We start from the raw sequence: 14,294 nt of genomic DNA, 5'->3' as shown, positions 1-14,294 counted from the left end.
AGCTGAGAGGGATGATTAATACCTTAGAGGAGAGGAGACTTGAAAAGACCCAGACAGGCTTGAACCATGGGTGGAAATGAATAGGATGGAGTTCAACAGGAGAAATGTCCGTTTCTGCATCTGGAGAGAAAATTGAAAGGCACTAAGTAAGAAGTTGGACCAGATGGCCTCGCGTACCCCTTCGAACTCTGAAGTTTCTAAATGAGCCAGTGCTTAACATGGCCCACATCGTGGCATCTGCTCTGTGGTGCTGGGTTGAATCTCAGGACACCCCCACCCCATGGGGGAAATCAGCTCGTCTTGGTCGCGGTGTGCGGCGCTGAGAACAACCCTGATTCGCATCTGTGTTTGCACAACACAAAACTTGCAAGGGTGTGCTGCTATTTTAACCCCTCTGGGTGACACCCAGCTTTCTAACCAGGAATTGTGGCTTCACGTGCTGGCTGACCCCAAAACGCAACCTTTCCAGAAGCCTGAATGGGTCCCTGGGGTCTTTCCTGCAGAATTGCACACACCTGGAGGTGAAAGAGCTGCGTCGCCTCCTTTAATCAGCCCGCTGGATCAAGCCAGGCAGGGACTGGTCTGTTACGTGTCCTCGCTAACTGGGGAATTTGAGCCCGGCCAAAACATGTCTTCTCCAGCCCAATTTGCTTTATGCCACGGAATCTAAACATTCTGTGTATGCTCAACAGAACTGTCGTCTTCACTGCGTGCACATGGCAGACTCGGGTGCCAACAGCAATAGAGTGTTTTGTTTAAACCTTGGAACTGATCAACAGGTCTTCACAAAGGCACAAAGCTGTGGTTTGGGGCTGCAGCCAGGAACCGGTGGCCCCACCTTGCCCTGCCAGCCTCCCCGGGGCAGCAGGAGCCACCCAGGCCTGGTGCCCTCTGGGAACGCTCGGGCAGCCCCTCCCTTGGGGGCAGAGACAGCCTCCACCCCCCCAGCTTTTGGACGGGCACCAACTGTTGCCCATTTGCTGGTGTCTGAAAGTGCCCAGAACCAGGAGAGGTTGGCGCTGCCAACGCCCTCCCTGGCTCCTGGCAGGGAAAGGCCTTGCTAAAGGAGCATTTCTACCTTCAGTTGCTGCAGGTAAGGAATGGGGGGGGCAATGAGAAACAGGCCAAAGTTTGCCCTGAGCCTTTTGGGGGAGGGAGGCTCCTCGGTCGAAAGACTGTCCCTTTTGCATCTTCCCGTGTTGCTCTCCCCGTTTCTTGCTTGCCCTGCTCCCATCCCACTGGCTTGGTTCTTACTCCTTCATTGGGGGGGGGCGGTAACCCGTGACCCTCCAAATGGTGCTGCATTACACTGCCCAGCGGCTCCCAAGCGGGCCACGGCTGCAGGGACTTGCCTTCGCTCTGGAAAGCAGCCAGTCCCTGACCCTTGACAAGGTGCCAATGCCCCTCCAGAGCGCAGGCTTCCTTCTCGTGCTCCTCCACTTGCCCCCGTTGCCCCTTCTCCCCAGCAGCCTGGTGTCCTGCCTGCGTGCCCCCCCGCCCGGTTCTCAGCAAAACCACGTTTTGTTTTTTTAAACCGGCCTGTGCGCCCCTCCCAGCTCGGAAAAAGCCGGTTTCCCAGGCAGATGGAGTTACGCTCAGCCCGCCCGCTGCCCCGACCGGTTCTGAGATCTCTCCTGTCCCTTTGGCTTAACAAATTAAGCCCTGTTTTGGGCAATCGGTTGGCAGCCTTGGTTATTTAACCGTGGCTTCCTCTCCTTTCCAACTCAGTGGAGAGAATTTGCGCAAAAACTCTCCAAAAACACAAACTCTTTTTCTTTTGCACACAAACTTCGTGTAAAAACTTCGAACAGGGCAGGAGTAGATGTGATGTGAGTGAAGAAGCCAACCGACGGAGGCTGGAAACGGCCGGATCCTGCCAGGGGCTGCAGAGGGGAGCACGGTGGAGTTGTGGCTGGGGGGCCGCTGTCCCCTCCACGCTAAGTCCCCCCTTCCCAGAGCAGAGCAACCGCAGCCCGGCCTGCACTTTCCGACGCCCGCGGGGCCTGGCAGGGCCGGGCAGGGTCTGAGCTCCGTGGAGGAGGCGGGATCCGCTGCGTCCCCCGGTTTGGAGGCTCAGCGCCCGTGGCTCAGCCCGTCCTTGCTTCTGCTCTTTTATCCTTCCCAGCCCAGCGGAACAGTGGGGAGAAATTATGGAGGGAGGGGGCTTCGGCTCTGTCCGTCCATAGGCGAATCCTCTCAATGGGGAGCGGGGCCACATCTGGAGTGGAGGAGGAAGACATCGAAAGAAAGACCCCAGTGCAAAATGGGTGGGGGAAAACATTCAGGAAACTCCCTGCATCCTGTCCAGTTGGGCAGCGGCCTGCGCAAAGCTCCCCTCCCCCCTTTCATCCTGTGACCCACAGCAATGAAGGGTTCCAAACCCCCCCCCCTTTGCTTCCCCAACCCGATCGCTTTGTGCAGCTTTTCCCTTGAAGGTGAAAGCCTGGCGGCCTCCCCTGCCTTTGCCTCACGACGACAACCCTGCGAGGTAGACTGGGACAGGCCAGATCCACCCAGGGAGGCCCATGGCCAAGCGGGGACTTGAACTACAAACCTTGGCACCCCTCAAGGTGCCGAGGGAAGGAAGGCTGGGCCACCAGCAAACCAAATTGGGGGGGGGGGCGGGGTCCAAGAAGTTACGACGTGCTGCAAACACCCCCACCCCTCCTCATCCCCCCCGGAAACAGAGCGACCCGCGATCTTCCTCGGAACCAGAAACGAAGCAGCCCCGACGCGCGATGGGTGATGGAGGCCACGCCTGCCCCCTGCAGGCCGGGCCTGGTATTGCTCTGGTCCAGGTTTGGCCCCTCTGAAACCAGGGGGTGCTTCTCCTCCCGCTCCAGGAGGCAGCACCGCTGGGCGAGCGGACCCCCCTTCTCGGCAAGGCTCCCTCCTGCAGCCCCACAGCCGGAGATGCCGCCGCCGCTGGAAGAGCCCCCCGACGGAGGCTGGGGGTGGCTGGTTGTCCTGGCAGGATTCCTGGCCAACTCGCTCACCTTCGGCGTCTTGCGATCCCTGGGCGTCCTCTTCGAAGACCTGGTGGAGGCTTTCGAGGCCACCACGGCCCAGGTCTCCTGGGTGACAGCCATCGCCCTGGCGACGGAGCAATTTGCTAGTGAGTGTGGCGAGCGGGGCGGCCCCCGAGGAGGCCCTGCTGCTTCTGGCATCTGGACCCCGTGCTACAGTCCTCCCCTCCGTGGCTGAGCTGACCCAAGATGGATCCAAACAAGGGATCCACCCATGGTTCGAAATTCAGACTCCTCCGTGCAAGAGGTTAAAGCAAGAACTCCCCTGCGTCAGGGGCGAGGGGGGGGAGAGGACACTGGTGAGCACACTCACAAAATGGCTGCCACGGTGGGCAGGAATAGTCGCAAAGCGCCCATTTCTTCAAAAACTAGCGAATTGCTGTTGGAACGCGCTCTGACCTGTGATCTTAGCTTCCTTTTCAGGTCAGATGAAGCGAGCCTTGGCCTATCGTCGGCCCTATTTTATTTTCTAAAAAACATTCTGGAGTCTGTAGGGATCATTTTTGGAAAGGCAGACAGTGCTTCCAGCTGGTGTATTTACAGGATAGCATGCTAACTTCTCAGAAAGAGATCGATATAGGGATATTAATGCAGTGTTTCTCAACCTTGGCCACTTTAAGACGTGTGGACTTCAACTCCCAGAATTCCCCAGCCAGCCTTTCCCTTGCTGGCTGGGGAATTCTGGGAGTTGAAGTCCACACGTCTTAAAGTGGCCAAGGTTGAGAAACACTGCATTAATGGATTTGGAGGGAGAAAATAAAATTGGGTAGAGCAGAGGGCTGGAAGGCACCAGGGATGCACCCTTGCAAGTGTGGGTCCTGCTGGGAAGTATCTGAATCGAGTCATCATGAAGCATCGGAGTCTGCCAGAGCCATCAGCTTCTTCTCAAAGTTTTGGTGACTCGGATGGCATAGCTCCAGAGCCAAAATCATACTCCCTTTCTCCTGCGGAAACTCATCCTTCAGGCTTTATTTCTTCTGCCTTGTGAAATGTGCACCTCTTGACTGGTCATTGGCAGCTCGTTATATTTTAGGGGAAGGAAAGGAGGGCTCTGAGCAGGTGTATCCCCAGGATATGGTCAAAAAGGCTAAGGTGGCTATGATTGCCCCGTGGCTCTAAAGATGCAATCGAAGGGCTGTTTTTTATCTGCGTCGCCCAGTTTAGGCATCGCAGAAAGGGTTAAATTCACCAGGCAAGCAGCTTCTCAGCGACAGGCAGTCATCCTTTAAGGGATCCTCCTCTCATTTACATGTCAATATGGTAAGAGCTTACGAAAATCCTTTGTACAGTAGTCCTTGCTTAACGACCATTTGTTTAGCAACCGTTCACAGTTACAACAGTGCTAAAAGCTACTGATGACCAGTCCTCGGGCTTACAATGGTTGCAGTGTCCCAGGGTCACGTGATTGCCATTTGCGACCTTCCCAGCCAGCTTCCAGCAAGCAAAATCAATAGAGAACCATGTGGTTCACTTAATGACCATGTGATTTGCTTAACAACCGTGGTGATTTGCTTAACGACCGATGCAAAAAATGTTGTAAAATTGGTCATACCTCGCTTAATGACCACCCTGTTTAATGATGAATTTTCCAGTCCCTATTGTGGTCGTTAAGTGAGGACTACCTGTAGTTCAATCAAGAGCTCAGGATCACTTGGGGAAATTGGGAGTGGCAACAGGGCACGACCACCTCTTCCCTCCTGCCCCCATCTTCCCTGCAAGACATTGAGGGCTGTGGGCCTTGGGACCCAATTCATTTCCAAGCTGTGAAACGGACGCTGTCTGACCCCTCCGTCTCTCTCTTCCTGGCCAGGTCCGCTGGGCACAGCGGCGAGCACACGCTACGGAGCTCGTCCGGTGGTCATGCTGGGCAGTTTATTCTCTTCTTTGGGAATCTTTGGGGCCTCCTTCAGCACCACCTTACTCCAGTTATACCTCACCCTGGGGTTCCTGACAGGTGAGTCGGACGGCCTCTGCTCTCCTGGTTGCTCCCGGCCCTTCGGAGCGCGTAGATCCGCACCCAGTTTCATGCCCTTTGGAGCCTCCAGGGATGTCCGCGGGGCATGATCAATACGGTCAAGCTGGCTGCCGCGGTGTGGTTGAAGCTCTGGCTCTCTTTATGCGCAATGCGTCAGTTGTGCTCTCGTGGCCGCTCCACAAACACCCTGCCGGCCTCTTTTCCATCTCCTTTTGAACAGATCCGCAGGGGGCTTCCTTCTCTCCCTTGTCTCCCTGCAGGTTTGGGCTGGGCGCTGGCCTTTGCCCCCACCATGGGCACCCTCTCGCGCTACTTCTCCTCCCGACGCTCCCTGGCCATGGGGCTGGCCCTGACCGGGAACGGACTGGCCTCCTTTGCCCTTTCTCCTCTCCTGCGCCTTCTGGCTGACTCACTTGCCTGGCGTGGTGCTTTGCTGGTCACCTCCGCCTTCAGCCTCCACCTGTTGCTCTGCGGGGCCCTACTGCGGCCCCTGGCCCTGCGGGGGGACCAGCCCAAGCTGAGCGCCCCCTTCGATTTGGGCCTCTTTGCCCAGAGAGGCTTCGGGGCCTTTGCCCTGGGCACTGCCCTGCTGGCAGCCGGATACTTCACCCCCTATGTTCACCTGGATGCCTACAGCCGGGCCCTGGGCGTGGGGCCCTACAGAGCTGCCTTGGTGGTCTCGCTGGCCGCGTTGGCCGATGCCCTGGCCCGGCTGCTGGCCGGCTGCCTGGCCGATCGGCATGTCCTGCCGCCCGTCTACCTGCTGGTGCTCTTCAACTCCTTTGTGGGGGGCACCCTTCTCTTCTTGCCAGCCACGTCCTCGTATGGCAGCCTGCTCACCCTGGCCTTGCTCTATGGCCTCAGCGCAGGAAGCTTTGCGACAGTGGCCTTTGCGGTCTTGCCAGAGCTGGTCGGCGTCGCCCGCGTAGTGAATGCCACGGGGCTGTGCCTGATGTCAATGAGCGTCGGTGGATTGTTGGGACCCCCCCTCTCAGGTGAGAAGAAGAGTGGTCTTGCTGACAGCTTCTTGGGGTCCCTCGGGGTCCCTGTGGTGCTGCTCAGCCAGCCGTAGCTCTGGGCAAGCCCTGTGCAAGATGGGCTCAATGCTGCTAAATCAGTGTTTCTCAAACCTGGCCCCTTTAAGACCTGTGGACTTCAACTCCCAGAATTCCCCAGCCAGCCTGGCTGGCTGGGGAATTCTGGGAGTTGGGCCACAGGTCTTAAAGGGGCCAGGTTTGAGAAACACTGTGCTAAATCCCAGCTGCTTTCTAGCTCAGACTGGAAATCTTGCCAGCAGTGGGTGCAGAAGCTGTTGGCCATGCCACTGTTTTCAGCGAGACAAAGGGTTTATCTGAAACCACGATTAAGCTAGCAATGCTGGTCTTTGCCTCCTTGTCTCTCCCTTTCTCTCCAGGCCTCCTGCGGGACCAAACAGGAGACTTCACTGCCTCGTTCCTGGTCGGTGGCGCCTTTGTCCTCTGTGCCAGTCTGGTGTTCCTTGCCCTTCCCTCCCCCTTGGGCAGCTGCTGTAGCGCCCAGCCAGATGAGATGCCCGGTGCCAAGGGGCAGCAAAAGCCTCCCTGCCCCCTGCCCGCTGCCCCCTGTGCCAGGGGGCATTTGGAAATATAGAAAACATGCAGCCTTCCTCAATCCAGTGTCCTCCAGTCTGACAGATTGCAATGCCCATCACAGCCAGCCCAACAGGGGATGATGGGAGTGGGAATCTAACCCATCCAGGGGACACCAGCTTCCTCGCGCTCTCTTCTCGTCCCCTTCTCCAACCAGGCGCCCTCCAGATGTGAGGACTCCAGGGCCCCTTCCTCAACAACAAAATGTTATTGTTATAACATTTTTACAACATAAGAATCTTGGAAGGCCCCTGGGCTGGATAAGGACAAAGGGCCCCTCTAGTCCAGCCTTCTGGGACCCCCAGAGATCAGCTAGATCAGGCGGTCCCAAAAGTCTCACGTGTCACACAAAAGGCTTTGATAGGTTGGTCACAGCCACCATTTTGACTTTTTCGACACCTCCCCCAGTGGACGCCCCTGCCCACCAGCCCCTTCCCTTCTTGCTTCCCAGCAGGCAGCAGCTGGGACTTGGGGGGAGGCCGGAACCCCCCGTGTCCGTAGCCATGGAGAGTCCCCTTTTAATCAGCTGCCCTGCCTGGAGATGAAATGCCGGCCACCAATTCCCCTTCGACCAGCGCTGCATGAAAATTTCGGTGGGTCCTGAGCCTCCCTGACCTTCGATGTCTGGAAGCGGGAGACAAGCATCTCCCCATGGTCTCACCCCTGGCAGTGCCAGGCACCTGCAAAGCTGTGGCCGGACTATCCCCAGTTCCACTGCATTTGTTCCGACCCACCAGACAGAGATGCCCAGCTGGTGGAATTAAACCAGGCATTGGGGAGATGGAGCTACAATATCTGCTAAGAAATCAACCGAGCCAGATCATTTCCCAGGGAAGACCTGTTGAAAGACAGACCGCAGAAACAGAACGCTACTAGTTGTCATTCCCCAGAATTTCCTGGGGAATTCTGGGAGTTGAAGTCCACATATCTTAAAGTTGCCACAGCTGAGATGGTAGGTGAATTCAGGTGGAGGAGCAAAGTCTCTTGTAGAAACACATATGGCTTTTTCCGGTAGTCTGAGGTTTGTGAGGTCAGAAATCAGAAAATTACCTAGTGGGTGAACCTTATTTCTTGTTGCCCCGGCATGTCAGCTGTAAAAGAACTGGCCTTTTCCAATGGAATGGGCAAGGTGTGGAAGGGCTTGAGTTTTAGGGGTATTTTGGGGGAACAAAAGGTCATTTTTTCATGATTTGGTCTTCCCTATATGATGCCAGCTTAGCAGACACACCAGGGGGCGCTGTTGAGCTGTATCAGAATAATTGCATTAGTACAGTGTTTCTCAACCTTGGCAGCGTGAAGATGGGTGGACTTCAACTCCCAGAATTCCCCAGCCAGCCTTGCTGGCTGGGGAATTCTGGGAGTTGAAGCCCACCCATCTTCACGCTGCCAAGGTTGAGAAACCTTGCACATGGAACATTTGGGAGGAATTCACCAAATACTTTTAAAAGCAATGAAAAGGCCCTGCTGGGGATGTGCCCCACCGTTGAGTCCTGGCACAGGGGGGCTCAGGGGGAAGGCGTCCCTTTGAGAAAGGAAGGGCTGGGTGGCTCTTCTAGAACTGTTGGTGCTATGCGCACCCCGTGCAGGTCTGTTTTTGCGTCCTTCTGACGGCTGGGAGCCTGGGAGTCCCTGGGGGGGTTGGAGTTTGGCGGAGCAAGGAGGGGTTGGCAGGAGAAGAAATTGGGCAGCAGCAGGAGCGAGAAGCCGCCAGCCATCACAAAAGCGCCTCCAACCAAGAAGGAGGCGTTGTAGCTCCCGGTCACGTCCCGGATCCAACCTGAAGGAGGAGACAGTCTGTTACTGCGCGAGAAATGTCTTGATTTGGGAAAAATAACTGGTCAAAAGGAATTCTTCTGTAACAGGGTTCTGCAAAGGGGGGCCAGTTGGTCTGGGGGGAAGGCTCCAGGCTAGGAACTGGGAGACGGCGAGTTCGAGTCCCGTCTTAGGCAGGAAAGCCGGCTGGGTGACTTTGGACCAGGCCCCCTCTCTCAGCCCAACCCACCTCACAGGGTTGTTGTTGTGGGGAAAATAGGAGGAGGAAGGAGTATGAGGTATGTTCGCCACCTTGAGTTATTTATAAAAATCGAAAAAAAAACTTTAAAATTGTGGGGAGAAGAAAACAGCAGCATGCCAGTTGTAAAAAAAATCCTTTTTGAGCACTGGGACTTCCAAAATCATACTTTAAATTCAGTCTTCTCCTTCCTGGCATCTTCCAGGGACCCCTAAGAACAGCTCTCCTCATCCCAAGAAAATTCCATTTGTGAGTTTTCTAATAGGCACAAATCTTGCACATAGGGTTCCCCTGATAAAATGCATTTTTGTACATCCTTTTTATGAATGCGTGTAAGCACAAATGCACACGTACACACACACAGACCTACAGCAAACTTTGCTGCAAAATTGCACCTTGTAAAAATTTATCTATGGGGTTGCTAAGAGTTGACAATGACTGATCGATCGATCGATAACGAAGTTTTAAGATCTTTGTTCCAAAAGGCAAGCAAGGGAATTTCTCCCCCATCGCTCCAACTGGTATCCAGTTCCCTCCCTCCTCTGCTGGCCCTGCTGGCTAGGCATTCTGGGAGTTGTAGTCCAGCCCCATTTTCCCAGCTGGGTTTTCTCACCTGACAAAGGGGGTCCCGCTAAGGCCGGAGCGCTTTCCAGGAGGTGGATGACCCCGATGGCTCCCATAATCTGCTCTGTCCCCACAATCTCCACCAGGCTGGAGAACTTGAGGGGGATCACGGCACTGGCCAGGAAGCCGTAGCAGATGCTGAGGACCATCAAGGCGACGTAGCTGCCTCCCAGTGTGAGGGCCAGCATGGCAAAGCCAGTCAGGAAGGTCCAGATGGCCAGGTGGTGGGACAGTCTCAGGGTGCGGGTGCAGCCCGCCAGCCAGCCGGCCACGATCCTGCCTCCAATGTCGGCGATGCCCACCGCAGACACCAGGAAGGCTGCCTGGTACTCATCGAAGCCCCTCTCCCGAGCATGGGGCACGAGATGGACAAAGGGGATGAAATAGCCGGTGGTAATCAGCACGCCGGCCACGCCAAAGGTCTGGAAGGCGCGCTGGGACAGCAAAGGCAGGCCCAGCAGGGTGGCCAGCTTGTCCCCTCGGCTGTCTGGCGAGGGAGGCCCCTGAGAGTTCTCCTTGGCCCGGGGCAGCGGCCGGAGGAGGGCACCGCAGGGCACCAGGTGGAAGGCCATCCCGGCCACCAGCAGGAGGGCCCCCCGCCAGCCGTAGGCATCCACCAGGAGCTGGAAGAGCGGCGAGAAAGCCAGCGAGGCAATGCCGGTGCCGGAGAAGGCCACCGAGTTGGCCAGGGCACGACGCCGGTCGAAGTAGCGAGCCAGCAGGGCCATGGAGGGGGAGAAGATCAGGGCCCCCCCGATTCCTGATGGGGGAGAGAGGAGAAGTTAGTGAGGCCACCGCAAAAGCCCCTTTCCTCCGCCTGAATCTGCGCGTGACCACGTTGGAGGACGGAAGACCCTCGCTGCCCCTCGTGGTGCCCGGCATCCTTTCGAAGGCTCGCAGCAGAATACGAGCCTGGGATATAACGCGGAGACCAGCAACTAAAACCCCATTCATATTTTAATCCTGACCCCGGAGCCTGCTCAGTGAGTGGAGGGATCGTGTGAAATCCTGATTCTGAACCTTGATTGTTGGCTTCCCTGTATCCTGGCTGGGTTGGTACAACACTTGGGCCTCCAAGTGGGGAGAATGCCATCGACGGTATGTTGGCTTGCAAAGTACGCTCTGGATTCGAGAGCCAAGCTTGGTGGGAGTGTGTGAACCCTGTGGGAGAAACCAGCCTCGCAGCATCCTGGCCCAGATCCGCCCAAACTGGAGGTTTACCCTCCTTCCAGTCCACAGTCACCTTTGCAGGCGTTGCAGAGACAACTAAGCCAAACGTAGGATCTAAAACAAGCCACAATGAGCACCTGAACGCCGCTGCTGCAGGGTAGGGTGCTGAAGGGGGGGGTTGCCTTGCAGCCCCGCTAGAAAGACACCATTAGCTCGAAATGAGAGGGACACGTTTGCAGGAGACTTTGAGGGTATTCAGGAAAGGGTCTACAGCAGTGTTGTCCAAACGTGGCCACTTTAAGATGAGTGGACTTCAACTCCCAGAATTCCCCAGCCAGCCATGCTGGCTGGGGAATTCTGGGAGGTGAAATCCACTCATCTTAAAGTGGCCAAGTTTGGACAACACTGGTCTACAGCTAAACCGGTTCAAACTGCCTTGTGTGTTGCAATCTCTTGCCCCATAAGACTATAAAAACTAAGTTGGCGTGGCACACCCTGGCATACCTGCTGCCTATGCTTTGGGTGCTGACCACCCAGCTTCCTTTACTCGGCCGAATAAAGAGCTGTTTCTTTCTAAGAGCCTCCTCCTGAATTCTTGGCATTGGATTTCTCTGGGATGCAGGGCTGCAAACCTTACAGTGAAAAACGGTCAAGATAAAGGTGGGGCATAAAACAGGTAGAACTTCAGTCACACCCCCGCAGTTGCCATCTTGGCTTTCCGGACCGTATCCTGCAGACGCCCCCGTCACCGTGGCTCGTCACGGGTGCCAGTGTTCGGCGACTGCACAGGACTGATATAGCCCGGAGGCGGCTTACCTGTGAGCAGGCCAATCAACAGGTAGAGCTGGGCCAGGCTGGTGGCGAACGAGGCCGCGCAGTAGCCCAACCCGGAAAGGATCCCCCCAGCGATGGCCACCGGGCGCTCCCCGTAGCGGGTGCCAAGCGCGCTTGCCAGCGGGCCTGGGCGGGCGCAGAGAAAGAGAGAAAAATGGGGGAATTAAGGCGTTTCCCACCTTTCACGTTCATCAGCTGGTTGCAAAAATCAGCGGATGGGCCTTCTCCACCATTAAACGTGCTCCCCGGCCATGGAGTGAAATAGAGCCCGGTTAGGGCCAACCAGAGAATTTTGGAGGAAAATGCTCGAGTGAATGGCAGATTTTCATTAGAAAAAAAAAAAAGCAAGGTGAAATATTGATTATTACTGACTTAATTCACTTCCTCAGCAATCTGGGGACCATTGAGCAGGATATTTTCCCCCTATTGGTTTTGTAGATGCTGTTCCTATTGTTGGCTTGTAATCTGGTTTTAAGATGGGCGGCTATACAAATGTAATAAGCAAAGGAAGAATAAATAAGTAAGTAAACCAATGCGTCGATGACATAACTGGCCACTTCCCCAACCTGATGCCCTCTGCAAAGACAAGCTATCTGTTGGTTTCATGTATTCTGCCCTGACTTTCAGCCTGAAGAAAACACAAATCAGTCTATAGAAGAATAAAAACAGACAGTCTCTGTGTGCTCAGGACTTTCAGGTCTTAAGTCCCAGCATGAAAGGAAAGAGCAGAGGGGAGGGCAAAGGAAAGCAGGCCACACAGGCATAACGTCGGTCTTACAATGATGCAGTTAGTCTGTCTGTGGGCCCTAGACGACACTCATCTGCCTCAGAGCAGATGTTCTCTTAATCCCAGGAAGGAGCAAGGAACTTTACCTAAGTCGTCCGGCTGACCTCCCGTTCTGCTTCTTCCTCGCCTAGGTCGGCCACGCAGGCAGAGAATGCTGAGTTTCCCACCCAAAATAATTGGAGGGCGCCTGATGGAGGAACTCAGGGCTGGCAACGCCATCATCTACTGCAAAATGGGTGGCGCGCTGCAAGAATATTTCCCAGGCCTGGGTCTAAATCAGCGTTTCTCAACCTCAGCCGCTTTAAGTTGGGTGAACGTCAACTCCCAGAATTCCCCAGCTGGGGAATTCTGGGAGTTGACGTTCACCCAACTTAAAGCGGCTGAGGTTGAGAAACGCTGGTCTACATTATGAGGCTAGTTCAAAACACACAGAGCAATGATACTGATAAAGTATTCGGACTTTGTCCTTCAAAAAATTAGTTGATCTGCTATTACAAGGCATTCGTTTAACTTTTTTTTCATTTTCAAACCTTCCCGACTAGTCAAATGATTATTCAAGACAGCTAACACTGGTGGTAATAATAATAATAGTAGTAGTAATAATAATAATAATTATTATTATTATTATCATCATTAGTCACTTTGTGTGAGACGGGTGGCAAACAAACAAATAACAACAGAGCCTCGATTGTACCATCATAGCCCCCCCCTTGACTTTTTCGACCCTACCCTAAAGAGAGCATTATGAAAAGTATTGATACGTAACGGCCCGTGGGCCAGCACCGACGAAATCAGGCGGTGCCCGTCGCTGGGAAGCACTCACTGGCGAACATGAGCGTGGCCACGGTGATGGAGGGGATCCAGGACGTGGCGCCTGAGCGCTCTTCGAAGTAATCGGTGAACGCCACGAAGAAAACGCCGAAGGAGCGGATGACGCCAAAGATCAGGGCGGACTGCAGAAAAGCCGCCAGGACGATGGCCCACCCCCAGCCCCCATCCAGGGCGCCATCCCGGGCATGGGGAGGGCTCATTCCAGGCAGGAGTTTAGGTCTCTCCGTTCCCGTGGAAGGGCAGCACCACGACACCTCCCGAGCCGAAGCAGTCTCCCGGCGCCACCTCCCTTCACGCCTCTCGTTTGCCCAAGCCGGGACCTGCGCACCTTAAGCAATCCATATTTCAGTGCCCTCTTATCATCGAAAAGTCGGTCAAAGTTTGCAGCAAGGCGTGCAGATTTCCTGGGAGATGGGCAAGTCCAGGGTGGAGAAATCAGGCTTTCAGCGGGCATGCCCACAAGACAAGGAGTCGAAGGGTCTGTGTAAACCAGTGTTTCTCAGCCTCAGCAACTTTAAGATGGGTGGACTTCAGTTCCCAGAATTCCCCAGCCAGCATGCTGGCTGGGGAATTCTGGGAGATGAAGTCCACGCATCTTAAAGCATGCTGGCTGGGGAATTCAGGGAGTTGAAGTCCACCCACCTTAAAATTGCTGAGGTTGAGAAACACTGGTGTAAACAAACGACGGGTTGCAACTGAGTTCACAAAATGCCCTTGGAAAAAGTACATTTTGGCTCTGAGGACTCCCCTCTCTTGCTGCTGTGGGGCTTTCCAGATGTGCCCTTTCTTTCTTCTAAAGCAGCAGCTCTCAAAGGGTGGTCTGGGGACCCCTGGGGATCCCCGAGACCCTTTCAGGGGGTCTGCAAACTCAAATAGAGAAACATTTTAAAATTTCTCCGTTTCAATTTTTAATACAGTAAATATCAGTAGATTCCACCCACCACAACCAAAGTTCTTTGGGGTCCTCAATCATTTTTAAGCATGTAAAGGGGTCCCGAGACCAAAACATTTGAGAACTGCTGTTCTAAAGCAGCCTGTGAATGTGCACGGAGGATGCAATGCAAGGGGGTGCGACCGATGGGGAAGCAGGGAGAACTTACAGTCGTGATCCAGCAGAAACATCCGTGCAAATAAAATTAGTTTGGGCTGACCTTCCTCCAGCTTGGATGGAGGAGAGATGTTTAAGTCTATGAAAGGGAAAAAGCAGGACGAGTTTGGGAGCACCGTTTGCGAGGCCCGAACTTCATTCAGGCAGAAGCTTTCGTGAGCTACAGCTTTATTCAAGTTTGGGGGTCACAAACGGTGCTTCCAAACTCGTCCTGTTTTTTTGCTTCTCCAACCAGTGGCTCAGGGCTGTGGTAGAATGCCAACATCTGGAATTTTTGTAAAAAAATGAAGGTCTGGGCAC

At 54.8% G+C, this 14,294-nt stretch overlaps 2 protein-coding genes across 3 annotated transcripts; one reads left to right on the top strand and one right to left on the bottom strand.

Moving 5' to 3' along the window:
• Positions 1–2,913: 2,913 nt before the first annotated feature.
• On the top strand, positions 2,914–6,630 carry SLC16A11 (solute carrier family 16 member 11). Its single transcript, XM_007443192.3, has 4 exons — positions 2,914–3,115; positions 4,837–4,980; positions 5,262–5,996; positions 6,416–6,630. The coding sequence occupies exons 1-4, from the start codon at positions 2,914–2,916 to the stop codon at positions 6,628–6,630; spliced, it is 1,296 nt and encodes a 431-aa protein (XP_007443254.2).
• An 829-nt stretch (positions 6,631–7,459) lies between these two features.
• Positions 7,460–13,368, bottom strand: LOC103050029 (monocarboxylate transporter 13-like). 2 transcript variants are annotated; one of them, XM_025176255.2, is made up of 5 exons: positions 12,879–13,366; positions 11,251–11,394; positions 9,254–10,024; positions 8,031–8,406; positions 7,460–7,913 (listed from the first exon to the last, which is right to left on the bottom strand). In XM_025176255.2, the coding sequence occupies exons 1-4, from the start codon at positions 13,084–13,086 to the stop codon at positions 8,135–8,137; spliced, it is 1,395 nt and encodes a 464-aa protein (XP_025032023.2). In that variant the 5' UTR covers positions 13,087–13,366; the 3' UTR covers positions 7,460–7,913; positions 8,031–8,134. The 2 variants fall into 2 exon arrangements, with proteins under 2 accessions (XP_025032023.2, XP_087998232.1); XM_088142106.1 differs by lacking the exon at positions 11,251–11,394 and having other exon boundaries at positions 12,879–13,368.
• Between the last annotated feature and the right edge of the window lie 926 nt (positions 13,369–14,294).

The sequence above is a fragment of the Python bivittatus genome, unplaced genomic scaffold (genome assembly GCF_059951505.1).
Source record: "Python bivittatus isolate LINGU-HERP-01145 unplaced genomic scaffold, Pbiv_v1 ctg000370_np1212, whole genome shotgun sequence".
Taxonomy (NCBI): domain Eukaryota; kingdom Metazoa; phylum Chordata; class Lepidosauria; order Squamata; family Pythonidae; genus Python; species Python bivittatus.
Note: the sequence above shows the minus strand (reverse complement) of the source record. Positions and strands in the feature narration are given on the sequence as shown.

Coding starts and splice junctions, on each gene's coding strand:
- SLC16A11 (XM_007443192.3), top strand. CDS start 2,914: ATGCCGCCGCCGCTGGAAGAGCCCCCCGACGGAGGCTGGGGGTGGCTG. Junction 4,981..5,261: donor CACCCTGGGGTTCCTGACAG/GTGAGTCGGACG, acceptor GTCTCCCTGCAG/GTTTGGGCTGGGCGCTGGCC. Junction 5,997..6,415: donor GTTGGGACCCCCCCTCTCAG/GTGAGAAGAAGA, acceptor CTTTCTCTCCAG/GCCTCCTGCGGGACCAAACA.
- LOC103050029 (XM_025176255.2), bottom strand. CDS start 13,086: ATGAGCCCTCCCCATGCCCGGGATGGCGCCCTGGATGGGGGCTGGGGG. Junction 11,395..12,878: donor GGCCACGCTCATGTTCGCCA/GTGAGTGCTTCC, acceptor GCGCCCGCCCAG/GCCCGCTGGCAAGCGCGCTT. Junction 10,025..11,250: donor GTTGATTGGCCTGCTCACAG/GTAAGCCGCCTC, acceptor CTCCCCCATCAG/GAATCGGGGGGGCCCTGATC.